This window comes from Pleurodeles waltl, chromosome 2_2, assembly GCF_031143425.1.
Source record: "Pleurodeles waltl isolate 20211129_DDA chromosome 2_2, aPleWal1.hap1.20221129, whole genome shotgun sequence".
Lineage (NCBI taxonomy): Eukaryota > Metazoa > Chordata > Amphibia > Caudata > Salamandridae > Pleurodeles > Pleurodeles waltl.
The window spans coordinates 885,112,753-885,126,277 of NC_090439.1; the positions used below are offsets into that span (position 1 = coordinate 885,112,753).

At 42.9% G+C, this 13,525-nt stretch overlaps 1 protein-coding gene across 1 annotated transcript in view; it reads left to right on the forward strand.

Annotated features, from left to right (window-relative positions):
- The window catches only part of GRHL2 (grainyhead like transcription factor 2), a 494,191-nt gene that overhangs the window by 445,654 nt on the left and 35,012 nt on the right, over positions 1–13,525 (forward strand). Inside the window, exon 14 of the mRNA XM_069220568.1 lies at positions 4,712–4,797. Coding sequence (XP_069076669.1) covers positions 4,712–4,797 — 86 coding nt within the window. The remainder of the gene's footprint in view (positions 1–4,711; positions 4,798–13,525) is intronic.

Here is a 13,525-nt window from a genome sequence, read left to right on the forward strand (position 1 = left end):
TCGAGCCGCAATACAGCGCACAGAAAACAAACACGGGGAAAGTTTCCTGCATCTCATTCACTTATGTTGTCAAGGCTGTCACCATAAACGCTTGTATAAAACATGGCACTGCAATACAATAACTCCTTTCTCAGAAACACTGTAACCACACAATGCAGTGTATTTACTGTTTGTTACTCTCCTGAAAAATAGATCAGTACATTCCTAGAATGGCTATCCCATCCTAATGCCACGTACCTGTGGTGTTAATGAATATCTTGAGATCTGATTTCTCAGTAAAAGTAAACATTTCAGAGATTATTGACAGTGTCAATGCGATTCAGTCTGCACGGAAATGATTAGCAAGATCAAAATATACCATTTTGCTATGAAGTGTGCCCTCAGTTACAGAAAAAAACATCCACTCACACAGAATTTGGTCACCTCTAAACCCTTTTTGTTTTTGTGGTTATTGTCACTCCTGTGCCACTTTTTTTACGTATGTAAATCGACAAACAAACAGTTATCATGTGCATTTGTTAGAACAATCCTATACATCACCCAACCATTATTTTTTAAAGTCTAGAAATAAAGTCAAGATCAGGTGTTATGTTTAGGTAAATGTTTCTTTTATTATGCATTAATTTGAAGGTAAGCGATGTATATAGATGTGTCATATAAAGGAAATTCTTCAAGTATACTTGTCATCTTCAGACAAAACGTAGTAATTAATTTCAATTCAAATCATTTCTTAAGCGCATGGCTACCCGACAGGCTTCCCAGCGCTGAATGGTGTGCCAAACTTCTAGGACATCGTGATTACACAAACAAGTACGTTTTAAGCTGTTTCCTGAAACTGACTAAATTGCCATTCTGGCTGAGCACTAGAGGAAGCCATAATTTGGGAACTTGGGGGCATATTTATACTCTGTTTGAGCCGGATTTGCATCATTTTGTTTTACGCAAATCTGTCTCAAACTTAACTTCATATTTATATTGGAGTTAAAGTCATTTTTTGCCTGCAGAAAACTACCTTGCGTCAATGAAATGCAAGGTAGGCATTCCCGGGCAAAAAATTACTCAGAAGTCCTAGCGTCTTATTTATCCTCCAGTGCAAAAATCATGCACGGGAGGAGGAGGGCCTTAAATAATGGTGCTAAGCTTGCTTAGCACCATTATGTTACGCCTGGGTCAGGGCAGGCGTTAGGGGAACTGTGGGCCTATTTCCATGGTCAGAGACCATGGAAACAGCCCACAGGTGCCCTTCCCTGTCCCCAGGGACACCCCCACCCACCCGCACCCACACCTGGAGGACACCTAAGGATGGGGGGGCCCATCCCAGGTAAGTCCAGGTAAGTATTTAATTTTTTTTTGAAAAGTGCCATAGGGCTTAACTTGGGCCCCCCTGCTTGGCATTGTGCCCAATGGCCATGCCCAGGGGACTTAAGTCCCCTGGGCATGGCCATTGGGCTGGGGGGCATGACTTCTGTCTTTACTTAGACAGCAGTCACGTCCATGGGGGTTGTGCGTGTAAATAATGACGTTAATCAGGTTAAAGTCATTTTTTTACTCTAACCTGACTAGCTCCATTCTTTCACGCACAACCTCCAGTTTCCCCTACGCCTCCCCCATCCGGTTAACGTCAATAATTTTGACGCTAACTGGGCCTTACCACCGGCTAGCGTCATAGCTTAAATATGACGCCCGGCTGGCATCCAGGAATGGCGTTAGCCGGCGGTATACTTTTTGATGCAAACCTGCCCTCCTTCACCATTGGCACGACAAGCGAATTTAGGTTCCCGGATCTTAGATCTCTTGTGGGACAGTGGGGGTGAATCAAATGATGTAGAATTTGTGCCCCCTTCCTATATAGAGCACAATGGGCCAGGCACAAAACTTTAAACTGAATCATTTTTTGTATCAGCAACCAATGTCGCAAGACTAATACAAGCAAAGATGTCTGATCCTTAAGGATTCCCAAAAAAATCCAAGCAGCAGCATTTTGGATCACTTGGAGTTTTCTAATCATGGATTTCAGACAGCCTAACTATAAGGAGGTTTCTTAGTCGAAACGTGATAGTACTAAGCCATGAATAACCACTCTTCATATGGAACTTGGCAACCACCGCAGCAACTTCCTGAGGGCTCTCAGACGACCAAAGCAGGTTGATGACAGCTTTCTAGCCTGGGCTTCCATGGTATGTTTGCTGTTAATGATGATACCCAGACCTTTTCTTCCAAATTGGAAGACAGGAGGTCTCCTAGTGGCTTGGGCCAACTTAAATGATCCCACACAGAGGGATTATTACCAACTATTAGTACATCAGTCTTGTTGCCATTAAGTGTTAGGCAGCTGGCTGCCATCCAATCCGCAACTTTAGTTAGAAAGGAATTCAGTTGCTTTGATACTGCCCTTCTATTGGGAGAGAGGGAAACAATACTCTGTGTGTTGCCCACATATGACACAATTGGGGAAACATGAGAGCATTTAGGCCCTCATCGCCAGGGCCACAGTGGCGGTCTCACCGACCACGGGCCGGCGGTGAAGATGGCCACATTGTGAGTTGCCTCTGCCAACCCGCCACATCCCGCCTGTACCGCCAGGGCGGTTGGACAGCCGGGTCGGAGATTAGCATCTCCGACCAGGCGGTCCACTGAAGACCGCCGGCGGTATCACGAGTCGGGAAACGTCCGGAACAATGACTCCGGATCAGCGACTACGTTGTTAACACAAGCGGAACCACACTTGCGTTAACAATGGCTCCCTTTATTCTCTGCGTTACCCACGCATATACCCATACACACACGCATTAAAACAGGCATTCAAACACTCATACACATACGCACGCATACACACTTACATTCACACACAGACAACACCCACTCACACACGCACACACAACACCCCCACCCTCCTCTGTCGGACGATCGACTTACTTTGTCTGTCGAGGAGGTCATCCGGCAGGGAACGAGAACAGACGCTTCTGACCTCCAGCAGCGCCCTGCCATCAGGACACCGCCAGGCCATATTTCAGGTCAAAATATGGCTGGTGGAGTCCTTTTGGTGGGGCGGGGCTGGTTGTGGAACCACCCCTGCTCCTCCGACAGCCAGCACAGCTTCTGGAGGATTTCCGCCCAAATTGTGGTGGAAATCCTTCAGTGCTCATAATATGAAGATCAGAAGACCACCAGCACTGGCGGTCTTCTGGCGCCCACGGCTTTGGCGGTCTTCTGAAAAGGCCGCCGAAGTCATAATGGGGGCCTTAGTGTCTGCAAGTGGGCAGACATAGAGATTTTAAAAAGTGGGACTCGGAGAAGATCCCCGTTGAACCCAACATTTTAGGTAATGGAGGCAAAAAAAAAAGTCCTTCACTGACTTGAAAACATCTTTTGCTTAGTATGTACAATTATTTTAAATATTTTGTTATGTTATGCTATTGAATTTCTAACGCACACTATAACCTAGCTAACTAACATGCTGACATGCTGGTGCTGATAAGTAAAAAGATTTAAATAGAAAATGATTGACAATATAACTAAGTTGTTGAAGCCTCATGAAAACCTAAATGTCACCAAAATTACCTTAGGGTCACAGGAAGCGATTTGAGAAATCAAATAAACCAAATAGTTGAAATTTCTACACTTCAATAAATGACTGTGACAGTTCATCATCTGGACTAATGTATTTCAATATGCATCCACTTTTCTGCGACTAATATGAATACTTTAAGAAATGAACCAGATATTTATTCTGCAGGGTTGGCAATATATGCACTTATGTATACACCATAGTGTGCAGGGTCCAGGATTAAAATGTCCTTTATATTGTGCTAGGACAATCCAAGGTAGTGACTTCAAAGTTAAGAGAGTGCTTCTTCCATGTAGCCAAAGAATTGATCTGTACCAGAGCAGTGACAAAGACCATACGAATGAGGTCACCACAGTTCATGGAGTTGAATATTATAATATTATTATTATAAATCCTGGGCTCTGCTATCAGTTTTAATTTCAATGTTGTGTGTACAAATGTGGTTTTAGTTAGTTATTGTTAGCAAAAGACATCAATTAGAGGCATACAAGCCCGATTAAATGATTCTCACTTGTTTCTAAGTACTTGTACCCAGATTTTCCACAAGAACGCCAGCCTATATTGAGCAGTGTTCATATGTAATGTCACGGCCACACTACTCTACCCCTAAACATGAATGAGAAATCTTTGCGATCCAGTACCCAAAGGTTGACTCTTTATGGACAATATCCCTCAGGACAAATGAGAAATGCGAAAATTCTGCTGATCTTTTATAACTCACTTTTCTCCTATACTGAAACTGCACATTCCTGCACCATATACTCATGCAAATTTTCACTCATTAGAAAATGTGCATGAGAGAATTTCACAAAGTTGGAGTTTTCCTGGATAGCCAGAGCTGCCGGAAAATCTGAAATCTAAGCTAATTGTTGTAGGAAACCTACTGAAGTAGTCATTTGTAATGGGTGCACTATAAATATTCTTATTTATAATACACTCACTAAAAGTAACTGTATAGAGTTTCATGGTCTCTGCTTTAGAGACCTGGCAAGTAGAAGGTAATTAGAGTTGGTATGAGGAAGAGAGTGAATGAAAGGCATGCTATCTATGTGACCTTTTGTTTTATGATTAAACTAACGTGATTGTTTTCCTTATTTATTGGCTTGTCTCTGCCCTCTTACTATTCATTCTTGGTTCTTCCAGTGCTTTTGTATGTCAGGAAAGAGACAGACGAGGTGTTTGATGCGCTGATGCTGAAGTCACCAACAGTGAAGGGTCTAATGGAAGCGGTATGTACCCTTAACCTACTGTTGATCCATCGTTCACAGTCTGCCCATCAGAACCCCTCAAGGTGATCCAAGTATTCATAAATTGAAAGCGCATGGTTTCATGTGTGGTATGAAGTAATTCCATTTCACTATAATTCTTTTCTGAAGACTGTTCGTCAAATTCTTCCAAGTTGAAGGGTGAAACTCCAAATGTGGTTCCAAGATGTTTGGAGAAGGTTGCATCTATCACTACTCATTAATTGTAAATGCAAGCATTATCATTTCCCTCTGTTATTTTAAAATGATTGTGCAGTTTATAAGTATTATGGAGCCAATTCGTATAAACAGATGCAAATTCTCATGATTTCTATCAGCATGGCTGACACACAATAATCTCTGACATGTCCTTCATGTAGTTATACAAACGCTCACAATTTGCAAGTCTATGGTGATCCACAATACTTGATCTAGCCTTGCATAACTTAACAAATGGTGTAACGTATACTCTTAAAGGATGGTTATTCACAAACATTTCGACAGTATCCCTGCATCTTTAATTAAAAAAGAAATTGGACTCCCTGCAGGGCATAGATTCTGCAGGAATAACATTAATGAAATGTGATATTTAGTTGTTGATTTTTGTTTACCCCATTGAAAATAACAACCCCCTTTTTAATTAAGGACTATTGGAGCTCATTTAATAACCCTAGCATTTCACAATAAACATTTTACAAGGCCTGAGTGAAATTTTAAATATGGCAGAAAAATCAGAGTAATTTCAGTGATTACGCATTACTTATGTCATGTGTAATTACTGAAATAACAGAATTACGCCATCTTGAGTAATTAAGAGTAATTTGGGGCAATAAATCCTACATCAGGAGCACAGGAACAACAAATTTAGAGAGAGCGAGCAGCTGGTGGCTACTGCTGTTCGTGACTTGTAGCATTTAGTGCTTTTTCTGTATCGCAAAATGCATCCTCTGGCACATTTTGGACACAAAAAGAAAATAGCACTGGATTGCTCTTCTCACGTAATTATAAGTAATTCTGCAGTAATTAGTTAGTGCACTAGAGAGAATTACCCTTGTTACACCCAACCCTACATTTTACAAGAGAAACAATAGCAGTGCATAATGCAATACAGGGTGGGGTGATGAACATTAAACAAATAGATAATTTGCAGGATGCACTGAATGTACCAATTTTTCAGAATGTCATTGGTGAATATACACAGACATATTATATGTCTATCAGAAGGGGTCTGCAAGCACACTGCCTGACATCCCAGAACTCAATTTGCCCCAATGCATCATGGTAAATGCAGTGCATGATAACACTTCAGGAGTAGTCCTTAATTTTTCACCCTTGTTAGTGCAGCCTGTGCTGTGTAACTCTATACACATGTTTCTGGATTCATTCCTTCATTAGCAGAGAGCAGCAAGCCATTTTGGGGGTGCTATAAAATCTGCCCAAAGTCTTCTCAGGTCTCTGTGACACTCACTAGGCACAGGTGAATCAACACAACATTGCCAGCTCAGTAGTTCAAGGAAGCCTTTTCAAACAGAAGGAGGCTCTGAGCACATTGCCTCTCATCCCAGCACTCAATTTGCCCCAATGCATCCTGGTAAATATAGTGCATGATAACACTTACTTTAGTAATAATGCTTAATGTTACTTAATGTGCTGGTGCAGCCTATGCTGTGTAATTCTAGATATGTGCTTCTGGATTAATTCCTTCCATAGTAAAGAGCAACAAGCCATTTTAGGGGTGCTGGAAATGTTGCTTAACACTAGGGGTGGGCGGTGAGCTCTGCTCCGCTGGTGGAATTAACAGAGTTTTTGGCACTCTGCTTGGAGTGTGGAGTTTGAGCAAAAACTCCGCTGGCCCCAGCAGCGGAACGGAGCTCACCGGCATGCACTGCAGCCCAGTTATGGGCCACACAGCGCAAGCGCAGACAGTCTTTGCTTGCGCTGTGTGGCCCATAGGTGGGCTGAACTTTACAGTCAGACCTGCTGCAAGCCACTGCCGAGGAGCTGCACCGGCACTAGCTCTGCATCGAGGCCTTCCTCCTTTCACTGTCCTCAGCAGTCTGGGAGCAGGGGACAGAGGGAGGCAGAGAGCCAGGCTGCTGGCAATAGGGACCCTCCTGTACCCAGGTAAGACTCTTGTTTCACTTTCTCTTCTATGTGCACATGGGGCCGGCACTGGGCATGGACAGTATTTGCATATGAGGGGGATCTGTGCTTGGAAAAAAGGAACTGTGCAGTCACAGCTCCAATTGAAAAGAACCTGTCTCCCCAGATCCCTTGGAAAAGAAAAGTGGTGTTATGGGGTGCCGTGCTGAGGCCAGCAAGGAAATATCGGAGACTGGGTGAGCATCAGCTGCTTAGTAGTAGAACGGCAGCCCTGACCACTTAGAGATGTGTGTGGCCCGAGAGAGTGCCTTAGAGCCAAGTGGCAAGCTAGGCTAGGCACTTTGTGTAAATACCAGGCTGCTGCTGGTGAGCTGATTTCCTGCTGCTAGTTGTGGGCCCTAAAGAAAGGGTGGTCTGAGGCTGTGTGTAAGTGCAGGGGAAGCAATTGCAAGTCTGGTGCAAGACAGGGGGTGTGCTTAGACCTCTGTAGCAAGTTTGTGAAGGAGGGTGGTTGGTGAAGGGAAGTGTGCAGGTGTGGAGAGCAGGGGGCTCCAGACCAGTGGGCTGTGTCAGCATAAAAGGCTTGAAACAGCAGCTTTCGCTGCCTTCTGCACACCACCATTGCCTGAATGCAACCAATCTCAGAAGCGCTCAGCAGGGTGGGGCTGCCTGACCCTGCCTAGCACTTCCGAGATCAGGCGCAATCAGGGCAGAGTGGGAGAGCAGGCGGCACTCCACCACATGTGGAACTCCACAAAATTCCTCAGTTTCTAGCCAACTCCGCAGAATTCTGCAGAGTAGAACTCTGTGAGTTCCGCCCACCCCTACTTAACACTCACTTGACGCAGGTGCGTGAACACAAGCTCGTCTGCTCAGTAGCTCGAGGGAGACTTTTCAAACAGAAGGAGGTTGTGAGCACACTGCCTCGCATCTCAGCACTCCGTTTGCCTTAATGCATCATGGTAAATGCAGTTAACCCTTACCTCAGTGGTAATCTTTAGCTTTTCAACCCTGTGGGTGCAGCCAGTGCTGTGTAACTCTAGAAATATGTTTCTGGGTTCATTCTTCATCAGTAGAAAGTCTTCTGCTATTTTTGTAGTGCACAGTGATTCCTCAGGCACACTTTGAACACAAGGATGCATTCTGCACTAATAAAATAGCGCTAAATGTTGGATTACGCTTCTCACATAATTCTGAATAATTGTACAATAATTAGTTATTGTGCTAGAGAGAATTACACCAGTTACGCCAACCTCTATATTTTAGAAGAGAAACAATAGCAGTACATAGCCAGCACGGGGTATGGTTATGAACATTACACAAATAGATCATTTGCAGTATGCGCTAAATGTGCCAGTTTTTAGCAGTGTCATTGGTGAATATACACAAACACATGTCTTTGTCTACAGTGGCATAACAAGAGTGAAATATACATGCAGTGGCTTTGGTAGTAATCACCTGTGTTTTTCTAGTTGTACAATGTGACATTTAAGTGTTTTTGAACTACTGGTGAGTGGGGAGGAGCTCAAGGGAAGTGGGCCAAGAAGGTAAAAGGACTGGAAATTGGAGGCAGCAACTAGGAGATTATGGCTGGCAAATTTAGGTTCTGGGTTGGACTGTAGCGGGATAGAAAATCAGAGAGGTAGCTGGAGGAACAGACTGTCATTTAGTTTGAATAGAAGCATCAGTTAATTTACAAAGCCATTACAAAAAGAACCTTTGCTTACCTTGCTGAGAAGTTCACAGTCTCTGATGGTTCTTGGCCCAAATGTAGCCGGGACACCATCAGACTAAAGAATAAGAAGTGTAAAAAAGCAAAAACAAAACAATAGGCCTTTTCTATCTATGCAGCCAGGATGTGGGACAAAATCCCTGTATCCACTAGCACCACCCCAGTGCTGCCCCAGTTTAGAAAAGTGTTGAAGACTCATCTCTTTAAAGAACACTAAGGGCTGACGATCCCACTGCCACATTACGAGGTTGGTGGGCAGACTCGCCAACCTACCGCCATCCCCGCCAAGATCAGTGATCCCGATGGGCTGACGGGGTGCAGGTTGCAAACAGCCGCCGCCCTGCTGATTACAACCTTGTCCTCTGCCAGCCTTTTCATGGCAGTACCACCAACATGAAAAGGCTGGTGGAGGGGGTGACAAGGGTGCCCCTAAACTGCCCATAGCATGGGCAGTGCAGGGGTCACCTTGCCCTGCACCCTCATTAAACGAAGTGTCTGCTGTGCACCATGCGCATTTTGAGGGTGCTGGTGTCCCCTGCATGTGTCAGCCTTGCCGCCAGATCTATTATGAGCCGGCAACAATGCTGCTGCCCCTTTCACACTGGGTTGACCAACCTTGGTTTCCACCAGTCAGCCCAGTGGGAAAGTCATAATGGGGCCAGCGGGGAGGTCAACCGCATGGTAGCAACCTCCACATAGGGAGTTTGGCAGACAGGTGCTTCCGTCTGCCAAACTCCTAATCAGCCCCTCAGTCACTGCGTTAACCATCCACAACTGAGCTTCCGCTCCTATTACTCATTGGACTTTAAGCTGGCATTTAACATTGTGCAGTGCTCTGCTGCTGTCTGGTTAGGTTTGCAGCATAGTAGTACCATATACATACGTACAAGCATGCATACATACATACACACGCATGTCAGTACCTTGTATTAGAGTCGGTTATTAGCCATGAGTCAACCAGCCTTTTGGTAATACGACAAAGTACGAGTTTACAGAGGAAAATTGTAAAAGATTCTAGTTGTGAAGTTTAAGACCTCATCAAGGGGGACAAATAAACACGGGTATATTTTTACAGTATATGCACCACTTAACCCTGAATCATTCAAATTCAAAACATGTATGTAAGTGTGGGGAAATGTATTGGAAATAGGAATAGTCACTTCTGCATAATCAACGGGGTGTAAAAGTAATAGGTTATCCCATAGACGGATTTGGATTTGTGAAACTCTATTTTCATCTGTAGAGTATTGGACACCTGGTGTCTGATTATATGAAGGGAGACTGTGCACTGGACCAGTAATCTCCCAGTCCCCACTTTTGTTTATAGTGATTATATGAAATGTCTGACTACATGATTGCTAAATGGAAATTCAAATATAGTAGTTGTTCTGAATTTTTTTCAGCTTGCTTTCTGAAAGATGAATGAAACTGTTTCCCATTACACTCACCTTGAATAAATAGTTTCCGAATACACCTTAAAAATTCTGTGCAGGAAAGTTTTTGCCAGAAGACTTATTCTTTCTTCTGTACCTTATCTAAAAGATTGAAGTTTATCTTTCTCCAGATCTTAAAAGGATCTATAGTGGTGTGTGCTTTATCAAATTCTACCTGACACTATAGACCTAGTATTACATGTTACATAAAGTAAGAAGGCAAAATTGTTTTGGTTATACGACACCTATTACTTGCAGAAAGAAATAGATTGCTTAATTTACCTTTCAAAGCATTAAAAGTACATTACCCAAATGATCTGCAAACAAGGAATATTCACTCTTTGTTTAAAATGTACTTTATGAGAAGGCTGTAATAGACTACACCAATGTTGCTTTGTCACATGTTGCCCAACAATATTAGCATAACAAACGTTTGCTGTATATCTGTAGATTTATCCTTCCTTTTATCACCAAATACTCATTCCATTCCCCTGCCCATTGTCTGGTTAGTTTCACTTTTACTATGCATGATCATTTATGTGAGTCAAAGTCAATAATCCTTTGGTAATTGCCAATAAATTGAAACACTAAAAATATTGAATTAATAGTCAAACAGAATAGTGTCCCTTTACAATTATACCTTTACTGCTTAGATGACTTTTCCTGTCCTCCGGTGTCCATACTTTCTTTTTACTTGTGTGGTTCACTGATTTTTTAGCTACCTCTCCACATTCCATGTGGTTGCCATTGTTTACCAACATTCAGCAGGTGGAAATGAGGGGAGGAGTGTAAGTCATAGCATTTTGGGTATAATCTCTACCTGCCAAGGAGGTTGTTTACTGAGTGTACGATATGGAGGGCAACTGGAAATATGCTATTGTGCACCCGCTGCATTTTTCACAGATTTGTAGATTTCCTGCATTGCCACACAATCCATCATCTGCCGCATAATCAGCAGATCTAAAAAAAAATAGCTTCTAGCTCAAACATTTCAAAAGCTACTATAAGCACAGTTATGTGTTGCCGTGCAGTGGAATGCCCTTTGCAAATGTTGACTGGACAGTATTCTGTTGCTTATTACTATATTTAGAGTATTAAACTGGTACTAATAAAGTGAAACCAATGCCAAGACGTGTTAACGTGTAAAAATGCCAAAATAATGAAGAAATACTATCATAAATTGTGCTGCATTATGCAGCATAATTTGCCTTTTCTTGCTGCATAATTCACTCAACCTTGCCGTATAGTTTGGGCTTTCCCTGCATTATAATTCCAGTGGCATTGATTATAAGTCAGGAGCTCATATTAATGTGAGCTAAAGTGTTAGATTGAATCTTCTGATCTGTTCTTCTGCCTCATCCTGCGCTCAGTCCTGAAAATATCCCCTCAGTTTAGTGGAACATTATCCAACTGGGTGCTCGTTTTCAGGACTCCATGCCACTCCTCACAATGGGCCAGATGTACGAACGCATTTTCCCATTGGCACAGATACATCTGGCCCCATGTCCCTTAAAGATTCAAGGAACTCGACCTGTACTCTTGGATACTGGTTTTCAAAGTTGTGCACTTTAGAAATGAGCCTCTTCTATACTGTATTAGTCATCTTTTTAGGCATATTTCGTGAGTCAAGGTAACCGGTAATTTCTGTATCAGCATCTTTCCCATCTTGAGAACCCCAGAGCCAAAACAACCCATTTATTTTTGTGTTTGCTAAGCTTCCGAAGTTCCGAGATATTGTGGAGCATTGCTGTGTCAGAGAGCTGGGTATGTTTTTATAATGAATGGTGGAAAAAAACATGTTTTGAGATGCTTGCAAACAAATGATTTAATTGATCAGGCATGTTCTGAGGAAGGTAATAGCGGCATTTGTTGGTGTGGTAGGCAAAAGAGCAACCTCTCTGCATTGTCTGATCCTGGATGCCTGGAAGAGATTTGAAGAGGCTAAAAATAACTTGTTGGAAGATACAAACTGGTTGAACAGACATTGTAGATAACGAAGGCCACAATTCTAGATAGCCCAACAACATACACACAATGCATTGAATATTGAGCACTATTCCACAGGGAGACAGTGCAAATTGTTCAAGTACTGCAAGATGGTGGATCGGGTTGGAAGGGCAAAAATTAGTCAAACCACGGCATTCTGGATAATTTGCAGACATTAATTCAAACAAGCAAGTACGCTAAAATACAAACTTACCAAATCATATCCCTAACTCCCTAGTTTATTCATTATTACTCCACAAGACTGTGCCCCAATGGTCTTCTACAAATCCAATCTTTAACAATACTTCTAATTTTCACCAATGTATTTCGGAGATACTGTAAATGGTGTCATATGGCATGGCATACATCATTATCATACATGTCGGTGGATGCCAATATGCTAGATCTTTTGCAGTCAGTGAGCTGCCCTCCAGTCTGCCCATCATCATCTTACTCTTCTCCAGACAATGTTGCTGCAGGATGAATCGTATTCTCATAAGAAGGACCCTTTAAAGAAGGAGAAACTGGGGTACCAGCTTACTAAGACCAAGCAACAATCAACAAACAGCAACAATTGATCCTTTCTGTGCACTCAATTTCTGAGGATATGGCCAAAGTAGCACTAACTGGGACTTCTGAACACCATCACCGCTCCACTGATGTCATCCATAATGCAATAATGTGAAACGCAGTTCAGCTTTCATCATTTGAAACACAGTGTCACTAATGTCTTCACCAGGTGATCAGATACAGAGAAGAGATGGGCATTTGCAATTATAAAAGTAGGACAAAAGGAATATTATAGGAAAGCGAAGTGTGGTGCAGAAGAGGGACACCGCCTCACTGAGGGCCAGATGTATCAAACTTGGAAATTGCGACTTGCAATTTGCGAGTCGGAGCGACTCGCAAATTGCAAGTCGCAATTTCCAATGCAGAACGGTGTCTCAGACACCGTCTGCGAGTCGGTATGGGGTCGCAAAGACCCACCTCATTAATATTAATGAGGTGGGTCGCAAATTGTGGCCCCATACCGACTATGGGCACTCGCAAACATGGAGGCCTGCTGTATTCAGCAGACCTCCATGTTCGTGACTGCTTTTAAATAAAGCAGTTTTTTTTTTTTTAAGTGTATTCCATTTTCTTAAAAGGAAAACGAGCTGCACTTAAAAAAAAAAAACGAAACCTTTAGTTTCTGTATTTTTTCAGGGCAGGTAGTGGTCCCTTGGACCACTACCTACCCTGAAAAAATAATTTGTGGTCCATTCACAAAGGGGAAGGGGTCCCATGGGGATCCCTTCCAATTTGCTAGTGGGTTACCATCCACTTCAAGTGGATGGTAACTGCGACACCATTTGCGACCGCATATGCGGTCGCACATGGTATTGCATACCACTCCGAATCGCAAATAGGAAGGGAACACCCCTTCCTATTTGCGATTCTGAAATGCATTTTGCAAGTC